Below are 24,000 nucleotides of genomic sequence, written 5' to 3' on the forward strand. Positions count from 1 at the left end.
TGGAAGCACATGAGCACTGCCCTTTGGCAGCTAAAATGTCCATGACGTTTACCATCGAATCATCTGCTGCATATCACCGGACACAGTTTCAAGTATAACTGGAACTTTAGCAGCAATTAGATGCGCAAATTATATTCAATGCACCAGCAAAAGATCACGAATTAATATACAACGACAAGCCAAAAAGTCTCTACTATTTGGGATTAGCAATAATAAGGTCTCTCGCTGCAACTGAGCCATGCAGAGGACAATGGCACCATTTAAACTAATAACCGATAAAGACTACTTTAGGACCTTTCGAGCATTAAATTCTCGAGGGTGAGAGATGAATAAATAGGACCAAAGAGACGGTGAAGAAAAGAGAACAAATTGGAATAGATTGAAATGTTTACATGACTGCAAAAGACTCCCTGAAATACAAGAAAGACAAATGAAAGCCTACAAAACTTCATTTTTGCATGTACAAGGTATCTTCTTCGTATGAGACATTAAGCACCTATAGCCAACTACGAAAGTCACTTGGAGGATCATTTCCTAAAATAATTAGTAGAAATGCCAACAATAGCTAATGTGACTCTTTCTGGCTCTCACAACATATCCTACAATCTCCCAAAGTCAGCCAAAAGCCAAACATCATAAACGTGTTTCCATTATAGATATCCATGATAGCTCAGGAGGATAGGTAGTTTGCTTTTTACGAGGAGCATTCTGGAAAGCATCAACAAGTCTGAGCGTCGATAAATATGTATGTATATTCATCAAAAACAGTTTGTTTCTTTACTAGTTGTTTATGTATACATTGTGTTGTATGTCAATCTTGCATCTGCCCGTGGCTGAATCACTGACCAAACAATAAATACAAGTAACTAACAAACTCCTCTATTCTAGATATGATATGATGGTACGCTGAAACATATGACTCTTTTATTTTCCTTAGAAAGCTTTATGTTTACAGAAGAATGATAACAATTAAATATGAGACAATTGCTAATTACAATGTTTTTTTTTTATTACGCTCACTGTTTCTGGATAATGAACTAAGACATTGTAACTTTTTTTGTTTGGGGTCAGGTCAATATTGAAATTATCCGGCTGATAAACCAGTCTTAGATTTCAATTGGGACCCCATTTGGATCCTATCCTGTAAAGGGCAGCACTATGCATACATTTTGAAAATGTGGGGAGGGCTCAGAAAATCTAATAAATATTTAAAATTGATTCAGCTGCCCTGCTAATAAATATTTGTTGGGTTTTACCGACGATTTGCCCAACGCAGTCTTTTCATCGTTGCGTTCCACGACAAATTCCTGCGGTCAGATCAGATCGACTCACCAACATATTTCTGTTCCGCTGGCAATCCATCGGGGCTCCCACCTTTCTCTCCTCTCCCGACCTTTGGCCCTCCGCAGGAGCCAGCGGCCCCCCGAAACCCTGAAAGCAAATCCAAGCACTAAACAAGAGAGGAAACCAAGGGCGAAAGAACATAAATCACAGCGCTCTCTCTCTCCTTCCCCTCCTATGTCTTCAGGTCTTTCTTCTATACCCTTTGTTTACCATCTGTAATTGCTTCCTCCTTCCCCTTATTTTACTTCTCTTTGGCACGTAACAAAGAGCAGCTCTCCGACGAATGTCGACTTCTCCCTTCTCCTCCTGTGCTTTCCAGCAGAGGACCTCTTCGTGGTGGCCCTCCCGTCGCCCTCCATCCACTCCTACCTCACGCAGATCGCTCGTTGTCGCCGCTGCTGCCTCCAATTTCGCCAATGAGAACCGCGAGTGCGCTACTTTTTCCGCTATATTCCTCTGCCTTCGCATGTTCAGCGAGCCTATACGGTGGCTCTGGAATTTTTGCTTCTTTTTACCAGATATGTTATAGTCGGCGGGGGCAATGCTGCGGGATATGCTGCTCGGACTTTTGTCGAGCATGGGATGGCAGACGGCCGGCTCTGTATCGTTTCCAAAGAGGTAGCTGATGATCAAGTTGACGTTTTTTAGTTTTTGTGAAGGAATCGAGCTTCTTGTACCGGTCATTGTTAATAAATCGTGCAAAGACTGCTTGCTTTCTTGTGATCGCATCCTTTTTAAGCTTGTCTCAGTTTTAACTGCTTTGATTCTGCATTTGAGATGAGGAATATGTAGAAGCTTTTACTAAGAGATAAGGAAGTACTTTTAATTATGATCTTTAAAATCTGATGATGTTGGAAGAAATTGTGTTAAGTGAACAGAAGCCTGCAAATTCCATCATGTCCATCATTTTTGCTCTAGTGCATTTTCAAATCGTTCTTCATACATGATTTTCTTGCATCTCTGATCGGTAAAGTTTGCCTTCTGTATTTCCAGCATTCATGAAATCATTTTTCTCTTCTCATATATTTGTCTGCCATATATAGATGATGATGATGATGAAAATAGCAATAATAATAGCAATAATTTTCTGAAAATAGTAATAATTTTCTGAAACTGAAGTTGCATTGGCTTGGACTCTTGGACTGTTATCCGGTGATAATGGTTGGTAACAGATACATGAGCACCTGCTAGAAGTGGGACAGCTTGTAGCATGGATTTGGTAAAAAAGGACATTTATGGCCACAATTCTAAGTCAGAGGATGTAAATTGTGTGCCATGTATTGCCAAAGCGACAACTGTAAGTTATTTGTACCTAATATAAAGTCATTTGTGCTATTATCTGTGCATATGAATGGGCCATCGATTTGTATTTTGGTAGTTTTGCTTCCGAGTCATTACTTCCAAGCCAATGGAGGAGGATATATTTTTTTCTTGTATTTCATTTTTGTTCTTGATGGAAGAATTCTCATCTTGAATATTCAGTTGTAAATTTAATGTCCTGCTGCACATCTAACAACAAGCACATGCTACTTACGATTTCCTTTTATTAGGCAACTCATGTATTTTGCCGGTCCAAATTTAGGTATCTCTTTTCATACCTAAGATTGTCAACTTGCGTGATAAATTTTCTTAATCATTCAGGCTGTTGCACCATACGAGCGACCAGCTTTGACTAAAGGTTATTTGTTTCCGCTAGATAAGAAGCCGGCACGCCTACCTGTAAGAACTTTCCAACCTTGTCAATATTTTACATTAGTGTCCTTTTTGCTTATGAATAATTCAAAGTTAATGGAGAATGATAACGTGATATGGATGGCTTCAGAGTGGAGTTAGAATATACTATCTGCATTGTAGTTTTCATGCTAGCACTTCTAAAGAACTATATAATAATCAATTCTTTATACAAAGTGAATTGAAGCTGCTAGTCTGTAACAGATACTTGTGAGTTTTGAAAGGTTAACTCGGAGAAGTAAATATCACAAGAAATTTTTTGCTCAAGCATTATTTTGCAGAGATGCATTGACCTATATTTTACACAAGATTTGAAACATGCAGAATTCTTTTTGTATTAGGGATTTCATACTTGTGTTGGAGCTGGTGGTGAGAGGCAAACCTCGGAATGGTACAAGGAGCATGGAATTGAGGTATGTGTAAAGTAATTTTTGCTTTATGGTTGTTCATTTTTATTCAAATTGACTTCAGAAATTGTTTATTGTTGTCATGAATAAAAAGTCTTAACATGAGCATTAAGTGGCTATCATCAATATTTGGTCTGTAGAGAAACACATCCTTCAAGCTAAGTTCTCTTTGATTTGATTTTAAAGAAACTTGTGCTATTTTTGTTGTAGGACTTAGAGCGTATGTCTAATATAGTAAAATGCAACTTTTCCTTTTATTTTTGAATAAACAATCAAAGTTCATGACATCATGTCATCCAATTTAACCCAACTAGCCTTTTAGTTGCACAATACTTCCTTCATATTAGTCAACAATAAGGTGAATTTTTTAAATAAGAGGGGAGGATTAGGGAACAATTTAGGAAAGAAGATGAAATGGTGAAGCTTGATATATAAAGGTCACTCTTTTGATGTGGCTTCATTCTCATCACTCATTTGATGTGGCTTCGTTCTCATCACTCAAGGAATATGCTATGCTAAGGATGTTTCTGACCAGATGGTGAGATTAATAGTCCACCTAGGTGCTGCCAACTGCCCAAACATTTAAGCAAATGATAATTGCCAAGTGGATTGTTGTGGTCCTAGGAAAGCCACAAAAGGCGGGTATCGTGGCTCTCTAGTTATCATAATAGCTTGTTATTGAAAAATTACAATGGTGACAATGATTTTTACAACATAGTTTATGTCTAAAGCATGTCAAGTAAGCAACAATGTGACCTAGATACAATTCCAATACAGTTTAAAATGGAAAATATACTGGACGCAATTCAAATGATACTCGACCTAAACTCTTCTAAGGCTGAAAGAATCTATTCAATGTCCTATAATCTTCCACTTATTTTGCTTTTGCTATTGTTGAATGAGACTGTTAAGCAGAATTTAAAGCAGCTTTCCATAATAGGCTGATCACAAGAGCAACTTTCCTCTAGTTATCGCTTCCAATATGAGAAATGCTGATTTCTTGAAATAATTATCAAATAAATTGGGACTTGTTGCAATAGGCTTATCCAAACTTTTGAAACTGATTCAGTTCAATTCCACTATGGAATCTGCTTCTGGTCTGATATAGTTAAAAAGCAAGAGAGTAGTAGAAAAAGTAATGAGAAGAGGAAGAGAGGGGTAAAATCAGAGTACGGGGGTAGGAAAGATAATACCGAGTCATAAAATATAATTTTTATATCTTGAAGATCTCTATTTGACAATGCATAAATCCCTAGAATGTGCAAGAAATAAATGGTTTTCAAGAATCTGACACATCTGGACCATATTTGTTTGATTTGCTGGTTGATGTGCTGACTGCTAATCTAAGTTAGGCCTGTACCTGCCATAAAAGCCTTTCTTTCAATTTAAGAAGTCATTCATTTCTTATGAGCAAAAAGTAATTTAGGATTCCCTGGATCACCCAAGGATTATTCTAATTAAACACTATGTTCTTCCCTCGAAATTTTTTTAAGAACATTAAATTGTTGGATTTGTATTTCTCATTTTCAAGTGGAAAACACATTGCATTTGAGTTAGTTGAATTACAATTATTTCTTCTATTATGTTCTTTCTTCTTGGTTCTCTTTGGATTATCGACATGTTATGTTCTTTAATACAATCTTCTGTTGTAAAAGGTCCTATACGAAGATCCAGTGGCTGCCATTGATATCCAGAATCAGATATTAACGACATCATCAGGCAACCATCTTAAGTATGGCTCTCTTATAATTTCCACTGGTTGCGCGGCTGTAAGGTAATCTATGACTTTAAGTTAGAGAGCCTGAGATATTGGTTGCCACTTATCTTTTCTATTTCATGGTTTTGCGATATTTTTTGTCAGTCATTGAGCATTGAAATTTTAACTAGTTTAAATTCTTATGTCATCAGTAAGAAGACTTGTATATGGTTTGATATGTTTGTAGGACAATTACCTCCAGTTTTTCTTATTCAACAAGATAAAGGCTTCCAAGTTATTAATCTATGATGAGACTGAAATACTATTATGCTGTAAATTACTGAAAGAATTATGTAAAGAGCAGTTTTGGCCTGTTTCTAGGGCTTCTAGGCTTTTACTTGACATTACTATAGCCACACTTTATGATATTTGGCTACGACTAAATACCCTTGATAATAAACTGTTGTCCATCTGGCTTAAATTCCCAACTAAATTAACTTGTTGCAGGTATTTGCCCTTAACGAGTCTTTAGGGGTTTGCTTATTTCCGCGCCCCGCAACACCCCACCCACCCCCCCCCCCCCCCCCCCCCTTACTCATGGGAAATTGGATTATCAAAACCTTGGATGAGTCCTTGGCTTAAATTGGAGGTGTCCTGGTTTGAAATGCTTGAAAAATGTGGCCGGGTATTTGGCATTGTGGGTATGTGAGGACATACAAACATTCTCCATAATAACTCGTTGTCATACTTTATTTGTAAGGTAGGTGTAGATAGTGGTGTCCAAGTGCAAACAATTTAAGGAAGAATTTATAGTCAGTGCAATAATGGGATTGCCTTTGCTAAATTTAGGAGAACCTTATTTTTCTATGCTAAAAATGCTCTTGTAGATGCTCTATATTTTGTGATGCAAGCTCTGTGTGAGGAAAAATTTGTAGATTTTGGTGTAGATCAGCGTAGAAAGTGGTGCAGCACTTCTCTTATTATGTGGTGCTTCCCCCAAGATAATGGAAGGATTATGTTGCTGCGCTTTTTCTTCATAGGGGCCTAATTTTGCTTTGTTAATTTGGTGTTTGGAGGCAATGGAGGTGGTGGGACTGCATAATCAACATCTAGAGGCATTGGTATTGCCGAAACAAGCAACATGCAGGATTCACTGGGTTTTTGGCCTCCCTTGATGATGCTACCTAATTTGCATGGTCTAGAGTTGTGTACATACTAGGGTTTTGGTAGTGTTGTCTTTGTCTTTCCTTGCTATGCGGTTGATAGCATTGTACTTGTAATTACAAAGACCGATGCAGGATGTGGCTATTGCTGGTATAGTGGTACATGATGACTTTCATCAGTAGTTCCACCTATGGGCACGACCATCACAGTTGGGTTTGATGGACTAGTCTGTGAGGGCATCAGATTGCATGGCTGGCTATTGCTTGCTCAAGCACTAATGTCGTTGTACCTTGCAGTGATGTGCTATCTAAGGTGCACTTAATATTTCCTTGTCTCCGCCACTCTAGTTCTGTTGATGATAGTGCTTTACCATGTTTAACTGGTGTGCGCCCCTCAGATATTGACATGGAACCCTCACACTGCTATCTTTAGAATTCAATATCCCATTGGGCGATATGATTAAATTTGTTTGGTTTTCAAGTGTTTAAACTTTAGCAGCACGCTAGACAATTTTGAATGTGAGACACTTTTAAGCTTTGAATTGTTTGAAACCCCAAAAAGGATCTTGGAGAGTCTTCTCTCACATATTTCACAACAGTAAGAGCTATTATAATCCATCCTAAGTAATGTTGAGCAAGAATGTTGAGCAGACCTCACTTGGATACTAAACTGCTATTATAATCCATCCTAAGTTTTTTTTTTTAATTTGAGGAAGAGAAAGGTCTTCAATTGACTAATTTAAAGGTAAATTTAATTAATATTTTGTGAAAATTACTGGAAAATATATAAACATAAAGATCAGTCTTGACATTTTTCTAAAGCTAACAGGTTATTTTGTTATATTTAATAGCTAAACCCTATATGATTTGACTGAAATACCCTTAATAGTTAGCTGCATTCCATTTCAACCAGCACCCAAACTAACTTGTTACCTTCCTTAGTCACTGAATCCCTTGGAACTCATGCAATCAACCAAGAGGGTTCCCATTCATGAGGAACAGTCATTTTTTTTCTTGATCGGGGCAAGTAGGTCTGTTGGTAGGGGCTCTTAGGACTAGTTTGGGGGCACAGGTCATGGGAGTCGTACAAAATGTTGGACTTGCAAACATGCTCGGTAACAATGTTCACATTCTTACCAACAAGATTATTGAATATCATGGTATGTCAAGTGACTGCTTGCTTCCTACTGGTAAGCGCTCTCAGGAACTAGTTTGGGGGCACAGGTCATGGAAGTTGTATGAAATGTGGGAGGACCTGCATTCGTGTTCAGTAACAATGTTCACATTCTTACCAACAAGATTATTGAATATCATGGTATGCCAAGTGACTGCTTACTTCCTACTGGTTCAATCAGGGACCATATGCCATTATATGATGGTACAGCCGTAAATTTGAAACTAGTTTAATATTTCAATATTTTCAGGGGCATGGTGATTACTACCAATACCATGTTGACCATTATGTACTAGTCTGATTGGTTATATGGGATAGATATTATAAACTACGCCTAGTAAGTTATTTAGATTCAGAACTTTATTTTGTTTAAATATGTTGGAAAACTTTAGTTTTGATGAGTATTCTGTTATGGACCTTTGGAGTTCCAGTGATGTCTAACAAATAGTAGAAATCTCTAAATAATTTATATAACAGATAAAAACAAGCTAGATCTATACATATATTCTATAGTCTATACTTGGAATCTATTTGATTAATTAATAAATTTTAAAATTTTTATAATTATAAAAGTTTCATATAGGGCACAGTTTTAGAGCTAATATATAAGAACTTCAATAGAAGAGGAAAATGCAAAGAAAATTAGGGTAAGTGTATTAGTCCTTATGAAAGTAATTGTTTGAACATGCATGGATTTATGTACGTAGGCATATCAATCATAATGTCTTTTTCTGCTCTATTACCAAGTATGAGTCCCATGGTTGTACCAAGGGTGTGCGATCACACCTTGATAGCATGACTGACTCATATTAGTTGGCATTTGGTTGGTCCAATACTGTACTGACTAATATGTATTTGTCCACTGAAAAACCAGTATCGGTCTGGTACATGAAATGGCAATTTATGGGTTGAAGAACATTGCACACCAAATTATGTATTCTTATCAAAATAATAAAAATGTTCTCGTCTATTTTTTTTGCTTTTCCCTGATCCATGAGGTTGAATTAAAAAGAAAAAGCATGGTGCCTGCTCTTTCTTTCTAAAGTTCTAGATCTTGATATGATGTTTCCACTATTTTTCTCATCATTTACTGGTTGTAGCTAAAATGTGCTTAAATCAAATTAAATTTGCATCAATCTTCTCGAACTTCATGCTACAACAATTATCTTTTTCCCAATTGAGGCTCATTGATTAACAATCTGTTGGGTTTGCTCAAATTTTTCCTTGGAAGTCAAATTTCCATCAATTAACTTTTTTACATATAACTGCTTTAATACAGAAATTACTATAGATTCAATGGTCAACTTGAACCTGCATTACCTGCATTCCAATCGGATGAATTTGCTTCCAGCCAGTCTGTCTCAATCTATATGAAGAAAAGCATTCAAGAGTAGATTTCCTAAAATTTTTAAACTTAAAATATAGCTATGTCCAATTTTCCCTTCCGAACCAAACAGAGCTCTCCAAGTAGGGAGGAGAATAGATATTCATCATCTCAACTCCCCTTACTTGCACCAATACTTACATGCTTTGGAACTGGAAGAAGGATTATCACATCTAATTACGAGTGGATTTTTTACTTCCCATCCTCTCTCTCTCACTCGCTCACACACACACACACACACACACCATGTATGTGTGTGCATGCATACATGATGTTCAACACTTTGTAGGACATCAAAGCCTGCCCCACTTGGACTAAGATATTCCCAGGAAAGTGATAAAATGCCATTTCTTATAAAAACTGACCTTCATGAGTGGGTATTACATATTAGATTCCATATTTTAGTTGAGTTCCTATCATACAGAAGTCATTGCATTTATGGAAAAATATGTAAGACTTTATTGATTAATTGCATCTTTGGTGCTTTTACAAAGAAAATAATGAAATGCAGATCTGCTATACTGAGAAAAGTAATTATATGAAGTTCAGAGATTTTATGATACACAAAGTTTGCTGCAGACTCAACATCATCATCATCACCTCACCAACTTATATGTATGAAATAAGCAACATTCACATTCAGGAGATTTCGTCCTGTGCATAGCATAACAATAATGGTTTTCGGGATGATCTCCATTCCAACATTGTTCTTTGTGTTTATGTGTATATTGATGGTTAACTTGTACTGTGTTTTAACTGGATTCTTTTACTTTCCAGATTTCCAGAAAACATTGGAGGAAACCTACCAGGTGTTCATTACATTCGTGATGTTGCTGATGCTGATTCTTTAGTGTCCTCATTGGTACTCTTGTTGTTTCTGCAAATACTTTGTCTTATTTAGTGTGATCATTCCCATGTTCCAGGGTAGTGGTTCATCAGTGTATTAGAGAAGCATAGTTAATCTCTTAAATTGTGTCTCATATTACATAATATTGGCAGATGTTTTTCCTTTTAATATCTTTAGACTACTTGAATCCCGCTCATTGTGCTTTCATCTTAAACGGTGGAGGAATTCTTTTTTGTTTACATGATCTGCAAAGTAGGATATAAATTGTTCCTTGGGAAATTTAAGAAATGCTTGCTGCAATAGCAAATATGCTGTTTTAGATGTAACACTTTGTTATTCCAGTATATGGCAAGTTTTTTTAAGATAGATCATGTTGATAACCATGTTTGGTTAGGGTTGCATATGAGATGCAGAACATGGTGTCTCATTTTCATGCATGTGGCTCCTTTAACATGAGATGATAGTGACTAATGAGACAAATTGGTGTGCCTATTTGCCTAATGAGAAGTATATTCACAGCCAATTCAAAGAGATTTTTTCTTAGCAAATTAGCAGCTTGGTGTGCATATTGCATTTTAAACTTATTTGTTTTTCTTTTGAACATAATTTTAAAGGGAGATTCATGTAATGTTATCAGACAATATGAAATTAGTATGTGATGTTTTTTATACTCATTGGCCTCATTGGCATGCTTAACATAATTTGTCATTAGTGCGAGCTTATATGTATGGTTGGTTAAAAATATTATTTGTGATGTTAGGATTTAGGCAAAGATCCATGTAATCTACCCCGAATAGCCAGGACATTAAGACTTGTTGTTGTTGTATGCTAGGATTAATTCAGGACAACATGTTTTTGAGCTTTAAATTCCATGTTCAAGAAAAGATGCTAATGTTATGTTTCAGGTGTTCAAAGAAACCAAAATATGACATATCAAATTTAAAGTTTCTACTTCAATTATTATTGCTAAATATACAAAGTTCTATAAATACTACAATAAAAATATCATCACAAATACAATCACTCTGTATGTTGCTTTAGTTTAGATGAATATATCGAGGAATTGAGATGCTCTAGTATTAAAGAGAGACCAATCAAACTGTTGTAAACCTGAAAAACAAATAAAACACAAAACAATAAATTATTAATCATTCAGATAAGAGATGTTATTATTAAATTATGTATTCACCTTCAATTATTATCTTAAGAACATATGAATCATTATTGTAATAATGTTTGATTATTTACCAATGGTGGCTGTTACAAGCATGCCACGGCAACTAGTGTAGCATTTCAAGTGAAAATCTCCATAAGGCATCTTCGTGCACAAATGCATTAATGTGAAAACAGAAGAAATGGCAAATGTTTTTACTTCAATTATGATAACTAATATAACAAATGTTACAGTTTGCAAGTTCAAAGAAAACCAAAATATTACATTGATAACTCAGAATTTTTATGTCAATTACTATTAGTGATATACAAAGTTCTTAATTATTACAATAAAGATATCATCACTAATACAATTACACTTTAGTAAATGAGTATCATTCTTGAGTTGAGATGTCTTAACTGTTGTAAACCTCAAAAAAAAAAAAAAATCTTCATTCAAGTAAGAGATATTATGATTAAGCTGTGCACTCATTTTAATAAAAACACAATATTAACTTAAGATTTAAGAATATATGAGAGTTACTAAATCTTAATAAACAATATTATTTACAAAAAATTTAAGAGTACTTGTATATATTTTAAATTTAATTTTATATGAATTTTTAAGATCTTTGGAATCTACTATCAGATACTACAATCCTAGTTTGTGATCCTCAGTATGTCCTAGGTACGAGCAAGTTTGACAATAGTGGAGAGCATCGGAGAGAGGAGAAAGAGGGAGAAGGCACGAGAGAGAAGTGAGAAGAAGGCAGCCAATGGTTGTTAGCTACAAAGAGAGGTGAGAAGACGAGAGGGGTAGCAAACAAGAGGAAGGGGAGAGAAGAAGAGAGGGCAGCGACAATGAGTGCCGGTCAGGTAGAGAAGATGAGAGAAAAAGTGGGATGGAAGAGGAAAGAGGGAAGAGAGGGCGATAGCAGTAGAGCATCCATGGAGAGAGGACAGAAAAATGAGGGAGATAAGAGGGAAGAGGTGTATTGGATGAAGAGAGGAGATGCAGCTGGCGTCGAAAGTTAGTGGTGGAAGTTTGGAGATAAAAAAATGATGGGGCAAAGTGCAAGTGTTGGGCAATTGGGAGCATTCGGAGCTAACTTGGCTGCTCAGGGATTAGGTTTAAACTTGGTTGGCTTTTTTGGGAGGCTTGTATAATTTGGGCCAGGTCAACATTGGGTCTGGAGGAAACAGTGAAGGGAAAATTGGACTTCAATTGGTTCAGAGGGAGGGAAAATGAATTGGATTTGGACCAGGTTGTGGGGTTTGGATGACAAGGATCAGTCCAGGCGAGTGCCTGGGATACTTAACATCATCTGCATTGTGGCACTCACCTAGGTGACACCCAATTTAAGGCACCACACCTAACGTTCATTGCGGCACCTTGGCGCTCACTTAGGTACTTGTCCAGGACTCCAGCTGAGATAGGATTTCAAACAAGAATTTCGGTAATGACTTAATAACAAATTAATTGAACAGATTGGAGGCATAATTCTGTGCCTTATAATTGTTCTGAATCTGCATTTTTTTGGTGCAGCAGTATCTATATAATTCTTGGAAATGTATCTTTTATTTTTGATTAAATATGTACAAGGAAGCTGATAACTTTATTTTGAACTAGATGAGAAAATTATTTGCAGAAACATATTCAATCTTCCATGAGAATGGTTTCTTTACCAAGGCGTCATTGGCTTTGTATTTTTGTCCTAAAAATATTTTTGTGAGAAGTCACAGTGGCTTAACAGTCAAAACCAGTTAAACTCAAATAACAAGTCTTTGTTTTTTCACAAAACAAATGTCTTTGATTGTAATGTACTGAACTGCTTGCTAGATTGATATTCACTTTTCCATCTCAGATGTGTGTAGCTAACTTTGTGCATCTTTGAAATCATCACTTTCATCTTACTATGGCCTATTCTTCTTCTCTTCTTATTCTACGATGAAGGTTTTGGTTCCATTCATGTTTTCTGTTTCCATCAACCTTTTTTTTATTTTTAGAAAATTTTGAATTTGTACCTATAAATGATCTTTTACATTCAGGAAAAAGCAAAGAAGGTGGTTGTTATCGGTGGTGGTTATATTGGCATGGAAGTAGCTGCCGCAGCTGCTGGTTGGAACCTTGATACTACTGTAAGTTGTGCATTTAGTTTTCTTCATGGGTTCATAACTGATGCATATTAGTGGGCCTCTTACCTTAACATGCCAAATAACATGTAGCATCATGCATTGTCCATCGTGGAATATTGACTATCCACCAAGCTTTGGGAACCTTCACTAATAATTGACCGCAACTTCACAGTTTAAATTGTTGAAAACTTGTCTGAATTTTTTTGTAAAATTTGGCATAGTATTAACTATTAAGAATGATTTAGCTTCCCCATATTTATAAAGCAGGAAGCAAGTTTGACACTTGCAGACACATCCGCATGACTTGCCTCAAAAATATATGATCATTATATGAATGCCGTATTTTATCTATTGGAGTTTATTTCCTGATAATATTTATTCTTGATTATCAAGACACTATCCAATTGATACTAGGTTATGTTTGTCTTGTATCAACTTTTGCTTTTGTGACACCTCCAGACTATGATTTCAATGATAATGGTTAATCGTGTACTCATATTTTGGTTTTCTCTTTATTCTCACTGTGCATATATATATATATATATCTCTAACTTGTTTTAATAGATCATATTTCCTGAGGATCGTATAATGCCAAGATTATTTACACCATCTCTTGCTCGGAGATACGAAGAGCTTTATCAGAAAAATGGTATCAAGTTCATCAAGGTAACTTTGCTTATTGGTCTTGGTGATATATGTGTGTGTGTGTGTGTGTGTGTGTCGTATATACATATATATAGATATATTTTATGCATATGTATATATATATATACATATATAGATATACATATACATGTATATATGTATATGTATATATATACATATACATACATATATATATACATACATAGATATACATACATATATATATACACATATATATTCTAAAGCTTTGACTGTTTATAAGTCTTGCTTTATTTCCTCTTTTCAGGGAGTTCTCATTGACAAATTGGAAGGTGGTACTGACGGAAGAGTGGCTACTGTTTTACTTAGAAATGGATCTATTATAGAAGCAGATACGGTACATACATCTTCATTGTAATTCTTGGGTCCATCCTAAGAAATGTTTAGATATTCTAATTTTCCTTCCTGAAGCTCTAGTGCAGATCTGAATGTTGAAGTAATTTGAAATGATATTTATGTAGACTTGGGAAGCAAAATACTGTTAACTTGATGGAAATCTTATATTTGAGTGCTTGGCCAACAATCACAAATGTTAAATGATAGTGATCAATAATTTGAATCTGGTTAATGCAATGAGTTTCTAAATTTACACAACAAAAAAGAGAACTTTTTTAAAGAACAAACAAACTAGTGAAGTATTGTGTCGATCTTCATTAAGATTACTGAGATGATCATATGCATTTTAATTGCAGGTCATTGTTGGAATTGGAGCAAAGCCAGTTGTCAGCCCATTTGAGGCTGTTGGCTTAAACAACAATGTTGGTGGAATACAGGTTGTTGTTCATCCAAGATTGTTTTTTCTTTCATTTCTATGTTATGCATCAATCTCATCTTATGCAGGTACATATGTTATTGTAGTTGGCCTAGTTATTTCTTCGTTATGTACTTTGATATCCATTTTAATAGAGTAAGCCTGTGAATAAAGGGCATTCATGGTATATATATTTGTAAGTGATATTTTCATCAACCATTAGGAAGGTTGCTATTGTCTGTACATTCATTTTGGGATTGTTTAGCTGCCCTAATTGGAAGTACATTTAGGTAGAAGTGTGATGTCATTGTAAACATAGGATGCATAATGGGAATTTTGGCAAGTTTTCACATTTAAAATTACTGGTAAGAGGTAGCAACAAATAGATGCACAATGGCAATTTTGGCAAGCCTTCACAACTAAAATTACTGGTAAGAGGTAACAACAAATGCTGTTGACCACATTTTACTATGTCAATTTACATAGTAAATTGCCTAATTTTACTATGTCAATTTTCATCCACTTTGTTTTGTTTGCCTAGATATACAAATGTAATTCCTTCACATGATTGGTGCCATCAAGGATGCTATGATATGCCATGACTGCCAGGGGATTGCGTGCTCGAAGTCTGGCTACATCCTGACACTTGGGGTGTTGCTCCTCTTTTGACTCATGTTCCCCTTCTTCTTGTATCGTCTCGGTGATGAAAAATGATGGAGGGGGGTTCTTATCTTATGTAGTAGAGGATCTTAAGTTCTTTGCTGCATGGAATCAATCTATCATCGGTTCAAAATCATCATTGTAGAACTGAAAGTCGAATGGCTCTTCCATTGTCGGCTCAAAGTCTATCTGTAGCTCTTCCATTTGCTTATCAATTTCAGCATGCTGTATAGCCTCAGGCACATTATATAGTGCACGCACACTAATTTCTCTAAGACCATGCATAATAGCTGATTGTGAACCTTTGTGTGAATCAAGTGGAATGTCTACCATTATGTTTGTGACACTGGATAATGTGGTGGACCCATGTTGGTGTTGGTCATCCAAATTGTAATCATCACTCTGCTGCATTAAGAGACCAGCATGGTATTAGACATAAATATCGATCAATTTATATAAGTGGAACATAATTGGGGATTATTTTACCAGGATCCAAGGGCCGGAAGCTTCCTGAAACAATTGGTCCAATAACAAGAGACATAAATGATAGGTCCAAACTTTAATTTAGTACCAGATTATGAACTAGCAATTAAGTTAATATGCTATACCCTCATTATTGCATCACCAGTCATATCGCTTTTTGGTTGAAGTCGGTATATCACATTTTGTATATACTCTGACAATGTGAGTTTAATGGCCAAGTTATGCTGTTATTGGTATGCCGGGTTGAAATAATATGCGTTGTGAATGTTAATTTTCTTCCCTGCGTTGTAAATATCTTTGGAGGTCTGGCTGTCCTACAATCAAAATAATCCTTTAGGACCCTACTGATCTCATCCCTAGTTGACCCAATAAGATGAATTAGATAACCTAACTGCGGTCTCTTTTTCTTATTAAATTTCGAAGAACTATAGATACAGTAGAATTGATGATATCAACCACTATATCGCAGAATCCAGAAAGGATATACTTCTCCACTTTTTTTGCCTTCAACAAATTAGAATATAGAGTTGCTCTAGTCGGCAGATGTGAACATTGCCTTTAGTCCAATCTTTCATCGTTGAATAGGCTTCAAGGTGATAAGGTTTTTGTGGCAAAGCATTCACCAACTGTGAACTTCTGCATCAAAGCATTCACTGGTGGTTGTAATTTGTAAATGTACTTTGTAATGCTTTGTGCCTTTGCCACTGTCCTCTGGATTGTCCACAGATCACCAATATCTCTATATTGTGTGCCTGCACATGGTTTCCAAAATAAATATTGCATATGCTCCATCAATTGCTTACTGACTTTCTTAAAATTAGTCCTTCATTTCTTAATCTAGCAACATTAAACATGCTAGAATGAGCCGTTAAGTACCTCTAATTTGCTCTTAGTTAGGTTTCTTCTGAATAATAAACCTTAATTAGAAAAATTATTTTTTCAAATTGTCTAATGTGGGTTTATTATAAGTTAGGATAGTTACTCTTCAAGTTGTCTCATAATTTGAGAGTCTTAGTGTAATGTTGTGAAGGGATTTTGAAGGGATACGAGAACATCAACTTCTACAATTATATGAGCATATGAGCTTCTATTTAGTGTCACATTCCTAGAGAGGGAGAGAGGTTATACTTAAACATCCTATAAGCTCTTGTAGGAGTTGGAACTTGACCAATGTTAGTGATTCTCTCTATAATTTTTATTTGTCTCTTCTCTTCTCATTAAATATTTAAAGGTAAGGCTGCGTATATTGACCCTCCCTAGACCCCGCATTAGTGGGAGCCTCATGCACTGGGTATGCCCTTTCTCTTCTCAATCTTTCTCTCTTCTTCTTTCTTCCTCCTTAAGATTTCCTCTCTCTTCTCTCTCTTTTCTCTTTCGAAGATAGTCCTCTTGAAATATGAAGCATCAAAATCCTATCTGTATCCTCAAACACAGTGGTAGACATTTAGTATGAAAAATGTTCAATTCATAATGTACTATATTGACTAGTTAGAATGTTAAATTGGTATGATTTAGACATGGATTGCCATATAGATGACATTTGCTGATAGAATGATACCAGTCTGTGCCATGCCAATCTCTGCAGGAGGTGGCCTGGTTTGACCAGATCAAAATTTGGCCTGTGCTGTGGGAGAAGGGTGTGTTATGCTGAAAATTATCAATATGCCCTTATCTAATGGAATGCCAATCCATGACTCAGATCTTGGTGTGACAAGTGAAACATTCATTTGAAGTCCATTAGAAAATCAACACAAATAGTTAGATTGAACAAAGCAAGTACCACCATGCCATGCTGACAGGTGGTATTAGTTCATGGTCAGACCAGTACTTACTAGTCAGTACCAGCATACCATATCTCGGTATGCTGGTACATACTGGTTTTCAGAAAAAAGCTGAAAAATGATAAAAAATTCAAAATTTTAAAATTTTTTGTCCTAATTTAATGGTAATCTTTTTGTATTTAATTAAGAATATTGTGCGTATGAAGCATAAATAAATGCATAAGGCTGTGATTAGCCTTAAATGTCCCCAATTTGGGCCTAAATGTGACACAGTAGACTTAATTGGAACTAACACGAGATAATGATCTCAAACATGTTTGATCTTTGTAGACATACATTTATACACGTCTAATTATATGAAATGATAAATAAAATATGGAAAGACGCTAAATACCTTAAAATTGAAGAGAAATTCCACTAGATCTCGAGTTCCAACCCCTCTTTTATCCAAATCAATAGTTTGATTATCACTAATTGCCAATTAGGAACTTTAATCACAAGCAAGAGTGTGAAAAAGAGAGCGAGAATGAGAATGAGAGTGAGTGAAAGAGGGAGGGAGGAGGGAATTTAAAGCCCCAAAAGGGGCCCCAATGGTCAATTTGACTGTTGGGGTCAAAACTGACCCATTTGAGTTGGTATCAGTCAAATTCTTACCAGAATCGACTTGTTTTGACTGATGTAACATGAGTTTCAACCGTATCGTCTGGTACATCACCTGTACTGGCCGATATCTGGCCCTTTTCTGTGTATCACTCAAAACGGGCTGGTCTGTGTACCAGTCAGTTGGCAGACTGGTATGTACTGCTTGATATGTCAAACTTTGGGACAAAGTGCAAAATTTTATTTTCAGACAATTTGGGAAGTCCAGAAATAATCCACTCAGTATTGAATGTTAATAATTGTCTTTCACATGTAGAAGATTATCAAACTAAGAATCTCACCTTTGTATCAGGTTGATAGCCTTTTCCGAACAAGCATACCTGGTATTTTTGCTATAGGAGATGTAGCAGCATTTCCATTAAAGGTATGTGTTCTTGTTTTTTCTTTTACCTCTTATATAAAGCTGGTACTATATTTTAGTGATTCCTGTTAGATCTATGATCGAATGGCACGAGTGGAACATGTTGATCATGCTCGAAAGTCAGCACAGCATTGTGTCAGGACACTTCTTACTGCTCATACTCAACCGTAAGCTGAATTCAATTGCTGTCGCATATGACATATTTGCCTTTTGATAATCATTCATTTTCTCACTAACTTTTAATGCCTTGATTTGATTCAGATATGACTACCTGCCATTCTTCTACTCGAGGATTTTTGAATATGAAGGAAGTTCAAGGAAAATTTGGTGGCAATTTTATGGAGATAATGGTAAAATTTTTAGACATAAGGTTTGCAAACTTCATTCAAAGAATGAGTTATTTCTTTGTTTTCACTCTTTAAATTATTTTAAACAGTTGGTGATACAATTGAAGTTGGAGATTTTGACTTAAAAGTTGCTACATTCTGGCTCGATTCTGGTACTTTCAAGCTGAAATTGGGATCCAATTGTTGGAAGTTTCTTGTTTCCTTTTTGCTTCTACAAAAATTCTTTTTCCATTTCTTCAATTTAATAGTTTAATATTTTTATTTACATGTTAGTGTTTAAATCCTGCAGAAAGTAGAGTAAAGGGAATTTTTCTTGAGAGTGGGAGCCCAGAGGTAAATTTTACTTGTTGAACAACATTAGTTGCTGTCTAAAATTAACCTCATGTTTTGTTCTCTTGAACACAATCTGATTTTGTTTCCAAATGTTAAGTTGTTTAACTGTAAGTTAGCAAGTTAAAACCAGAATCTTTAAGTGTTACTGCTAAGTTTTTACAACTTGGGAAGAGAGGTACTAATATGAATTAGGTAATCAGTTCTTTACTGATTAAGGTTTTCTTAGGTCTATTCTATCTTTCCTTACACTGTTAATCATAATCGACTCACCTCATCCAACCAGACTATCTATGGCTCCTTTTGAATGTGTCTATAGTACCATCGGAAGGGGTTGACTTGGGATCACATTCGAATGATTTTTGTGGTTTTGAAGAGTACAAATATGGGACAACCAGGATTGGGGTTCTAGAGAATACAAAGGAACACAGTTTTGCACAGTTCGATACATTTCAACAGTTATTTATTGGTCTGACCGCCTAGCTGGATGTGGACAGCTTAAAACCCAGCAATCCAGTACGGTTTGAAGAAGAAAGCAGTTTGTTTTCTTTTAAGTTGAAGGAAGTGTTAAAAGACGCATCTAAGGCTCGTGAAGAATTGCCTTTGCCCACATCATCTTCTCTCCGCTACCTGCTGCCACCTGCCTGTCCACCTGCCATCGCTTGCAGGCACATCGCTTGCTGCTGGCTGTGAGCCTGTTGCCCCTCTCTGCTTCCATGTCCACTGCTCACTCCAGTACTCCTCTCCTCCAGTTTCTCCTCTTCTTCTTCCTCCTCACCTTCTTCTTCCTCTTCCTTCACAAATGGACCTGACTTGTACTGGTCTGGCATGGATCGACATTGGCCCAGAACCTGTAATTGCAAACCTTGGATGATACGAATACAAGAGAACTGGGAAAGAGAGTTCTCTCCATTTTTCCATCTGAAACTTTGGTCAGGTTCTAGGATTGAGGGATTGCCCTTCTTGACATACTGGAGAGTGGACAAAAATGTTTCCACTTAAATACTTATGAAATAGGGTCTATGGTTGGTCCATGACCTCTGGATGCTGGAGGCAACTTGGATTCCTAGTGGAAGCTGATGGTTTGTTTCGTGGATTGCTTTTATTTTGTTACATTATGTTTAGATTATGTTTCATGCTAATTTCAAGGCCAACTTGATTTTCTTCCCAATTGTTATTAAATAAGGAAAACCTAGGAGAGTTGCTGACTCTGACTATCGTTGATATTAATTTCAATGCTGACTGTGATTTCTTCCCAATTGATATTAAATAAGGAAAACCTAGGATATTAAGTGGAGCACCACAAAGTGAGCTAGACACCCGTAGTATGCATAAGAGGGTTAGATGCTTTTGTTCCTAGACTTGCACAAGTGCTAAATTTATAAACCTAATATTTAACTATTGGAATGAAAATTAATAATTTGCTTTTTATTAGCTATTCATCCTTTTTAAATGATCATACAACTCTGCATTGTGGATCTCAAGTGTGTTTGTTCACCCTTCTCTCTTATGATGAGGTCTTTGTGAACTAAATCATATGGGAGAGAGGAAACTCCTTGTCCAATGCAAGACATTCTGAGATCCTTTTTCGATTCTGCTTCCATATAAAATACTACTCATCAATGATTTCAGTAGGTGCTCGGGCGCTCGCCTAGGTGCTTAGGCGAGGCGAGGTGAGGCCCGAGCGCCTCGCTTCATTTCCAGGCGGTGCGCTTCAAAGAGGCGCCTCTTGGTTCGGTCTCCGGTGCTTTAGTTGGTTCAATCGAACCGACTAAAGCACCGATATCAGCCTTCCTCTCGCAACTTCCTAACCCTAACCTTGCTCGTCGCTGTCGCTGCCACCGCTCGCCACCGCTCTGTCACGGCCTTAGCTAGAATTGCCTAAGGCGTGAGGCACCCTTGCGGCAAAGACGCGAACTTAGCTTGAGTTGCCTAAGTCGCGATGCACCCTTACGCCAACTTCTCGGACTTAGCTAGGATTGCCTAAGTCTTGAGGTGCTCTTGCGACATATGCGTCTGCAAAGGTTCAGCCTAGTTGTAACCTCGTATAGGTCCCAAAGGACCTGTTAAACAGAAAGTTGATTAGATTGAAAACGAGCGACGGACAAGTCCCGGCATCTCGCGAAGAGGGAAACTTTACGAGCAATTCAGCAAGCACCTTGTGTGCACAGTAGAAAAGATATGAAGGAGGAAAACAAGGACTTTAGAAGGTAGAACGAACAGTTGCAAGTCCACAAACAACTGCTCACCGGGTGCCGGGCGCGAAGGCAAGTTCCCGTCAAGTCAACGTGCGAACTTGTGAAGATTTTTCAACGCCCGACTATATATCGAAGCCCCATCCAGCCTTGTGCCACTCAGGGGGTTCCAAGGTGCTGAGATGGCTGACATTTCGCACACTGCAGTGGGCTGTAGAAAACAGCCTGCGGCACACGAAAACGGAGCCATTTTGGGGCTTTTTGGCCTGGCGCGGTGAGCGGTTGCACTGTGCATTGCAACCTGTTCGAACATGTATTTTTACAAGCAAAAACACACAAAACCAAGGCAAAACAGGCTGCCATGTCTCTGTTCAAGCATGCAAAAGCGACGAACAGTTCGTTGAACGAAGTTATTACGAGTGCGCGACGATCGTTCGTGACATTCTCCCCTACGTAAACTGTCGACGCCCTCGTCGACGCTTGTTGGTAGTTGTTGATGATTGCTTCTTCATGTCGTAGTGCATCTTCGGGCTCCCAACTGGCTTCAGTTCGGGGAAGCTTTCGCCACTTCTCCAAGTACTCGGTCTGCTCAGCTCCATTGGGTAGCTTTATCTTGCGATCCGCCATAATGGTTTCAACTCGCTTCTCGTAGGAGGATTTAGTAGGGGTAGCCGAGTTGGAACACTTCGGGAAGCATCTTACGGATCTGAGTGGTAGGTTTTCAAGTTGCTAGCATGAAAAACATTATGAATTTTGAGCCACGCCGGTAGTTGCAACCTGTAGGAGATGTTGCTCACCCTACTGATAATTGGGAAAGGCCTTTCATACTTGCGCACTAATCCTTTGTGTATTTTGTTCCTAAAGAATTGGAGTGATGCTGGTTGGAGCTTTACCAATGCCAAATCGTCGACTTTGAACTCCTGCGGTCGCCTTCCCGAGTCTGCCCACTTCTTCATCTCTTTGGCCGCCTTCTCCAAGTAAGCCCGCGCAATATCTGCATTTCGATGCCATTCTTTTGCAAAGTGATATGCTAACGGACTACTCCTAGTATATCCATTAGCCAAGGTGTGACGGGTTGATAGTTGTTATCCTGTGATGATCTCGACGGAGCTCTTGTTGGACGCAGAGCTCGGTTGCAAATTGTAGGAGAATTGAGCTATGTTCAATAGCTTCACCCAATCTCGTTGGTTGGCACTCACGTAGTGCCGAAGATATTGCTCCAAGAGCGAGTTTATCCTTTCGATTTGGCCGTCCGTCTGGGGGTGGAGGTTTGTGGAGAAGTATAACTTAGACCCCAACAATTTGAATAGCTCGGGGTCCAGAATCGTCCTAGGAACCAAGCGTCTCGATCATTGATGATATTGTGCGGGACTCTCCAATACTTCACCACATTCTTCATCATTAGCTTGGCCACCTCCTCTGCTGAACAGTGTAGGGGCGAAGCAATGAAAGTTGCAAACTTTGAAAATCGATCGACCACTATGAGTATCGATCTCAGTCCCCCTGCTGTCGGCAAGCTTGATATGAAGTCTAAAGAAATGCTCTCCCACGACCTTTCTGGTACGGGCAACGTCTCCAAAAGCCCCATCAGCTTCCGCTGCTCCACCTTGTCTTGTTGGCAAGTGAGGCACGTTCGAACATATTCCTCCACATCAATCCTCATCTTCGGCCAGTAGAAGGCCCTCTCCACGAGAGCCAAGGTTCTATGAATGCCCGGATGTCCAGCCCAAAGGGAATTGTGACACTCTATTAAGAGTTCATGCCTCAAATTACCACTCGAGGAACATAAACCCTATTCCCTTTTGTGTAAACGAGTCTCTCCTAGACTCAAAATCATCGTGTCTTGCCTTCTTTAATGAGCTGTATTAGGGTTACTGCCTGGGGATCACTATATAGTCCATCCCTAATCCTAGAAAGGAATTGGAGTGCAACTGACTTGCTTGGCCTCTGCCCTCCAACTGTATGGTGTTCACTCGCTCCACCTTCCGGCTCAATGCATCGGCCACGACATTTACTTTTCCGAACTTGTACTCCATTGCCATATCAAACTCAGCCAGAAAGTCTTACCATCGTGCTTGCTTTGGGGAGAGTTTCTTTTGAGTTTGGAAATAGCTCAAAGCGATGTTGTCTGTCCTCAACGCAAATCGCGATCTAAGAAGGTAGTGCCGCCAAACTCGTAGACAGTGGACCACCGCTGTCATCTCCTTCTCATGCACCGGATACCGTCGCTCGGTCTCGTTGAGCTTATGGCTCTTGTAGGCCACCGGATGACCCTCCGGCATGAGTACTCCCCCAATAGCGAAGTCTGAAGCATCTGTATGGACTTCGAAGGGCTTCCCATAGTCTGGCAATTTGAGCACCGGTTCTTCCAACACAACAGCCTTTAGATCTAGGAATGCAGCTTCACATTTGTCAGACCACCTCCAAGGTTGCTCCTTTAGTAACTTCGTCAGTGGAGTTGCACGCTTCGAATACCCCGCTATGAAGCGTCGATAGTAGTTGATGAAACCAAGGAAGGATCTTAAATCTGACACCTTCATTGGAGTTCGTCATTTCGCAACAGCTTGCACCTTTAATTGGTCCATCCCCAATGGAACCATTATCGATTCGATGCCCCAAAAACAAGATCTTCGTTGGAGCAAAGTAGCACTTCTCCCTCTTCACGAACAAAGTGTTCTCCCTGAGAACCTTGAAAATTGTTTTAAGGTACTCGA

General features: G+C 37.8%; 1 protein-coding gene across 1 annotated transcript in view; it reads left to right on the forward strand.

Moving 5' to 3' along the window:
• Window positions 1-1,259: 1,259 nt before the first annotated feature.
• The window catches only part of LOC135674049 (monodehydroascorbate reductase 5, chlorplastic-like), a 30,713-nt gene continuing 7,972 nt past the window's right edge, over window positions 1,260-24,000 (forward strand). The window contains exons 1-16 of the mRNA XM_065183474.1: window positions 1,260-1,528; window positions 1,617-1,773; window positions 1,863-1,962; window positions 2,986-3,063; window positions 3,417-3,488; window positions 5,138-5,256; window positions 9,677-9,761; window positions 12,948-13,037; window positions 13,599-13,700; window positions 13,966-14,055; window positions 14,411-14,491; window positions 18,346-18,417; window positions 18,487-18,581; window positions 18,676-18,764; window positions 18,851-18,913; window positions 19,051-19,094. Coding sequence (XP_065039546.1) covers window positions 1,519-1,528; window positions 1,617-1,773; window positions 1,863-1,962; window positions 2,986-3,063; window positions 3,417-3,488; window positions 5,138-5,256; window positions 9,677-9,761; window positions 12,948-13,037; window positions 13,599-13,700; window positions 13,966-14,055; window positions 14,411-14,491; window positions 18,346-18,417; window positions 18,487-18,581; window positions 18,676-18,764; window positions 18,851-18,913; window positions 19,051-19,094 — 1,347 coding nt within the window. The 5' untranslated portion in view covers window positions 1,260-1,518. The remainder of the gene's footprint in view (window positions 1,529-1,616; window positions 1,774-1,862; window positions 1,963-2,985; window positions 3,064-3,416; window positions 3,489-5,137; window positions 5,257-9,676; window positions 9,762-12,947; window positions 13,038-13,598; window positions 13,701-13,965; window positions 14,056-14,410; window positions 14,492-18,345; window positions 18,418-18,486; window positions 18,582-18,675; window positions 18,765-18,850; window positions 18,914-19,050; window positions 19,095-24,000) is intronic.

The sequence above is a fragment of the Musa acuminata genome, chromosome BXJ1-5, assembly GCF_036884655.1.
Source record: "Musa acuminata AAA Group cultivar baxijiao chromosome BXJ1-5, Cavendish_Baxijiao_AAA, whole genome shotgun sequence".
Classification (NCBI taxonomy): domain Eukaryota; kingdom Viridiplantae; phylum Streptophyta; class Magnoliopsida; order Zingiberales; family Musaceae; genus Musa; species Musa acuminata.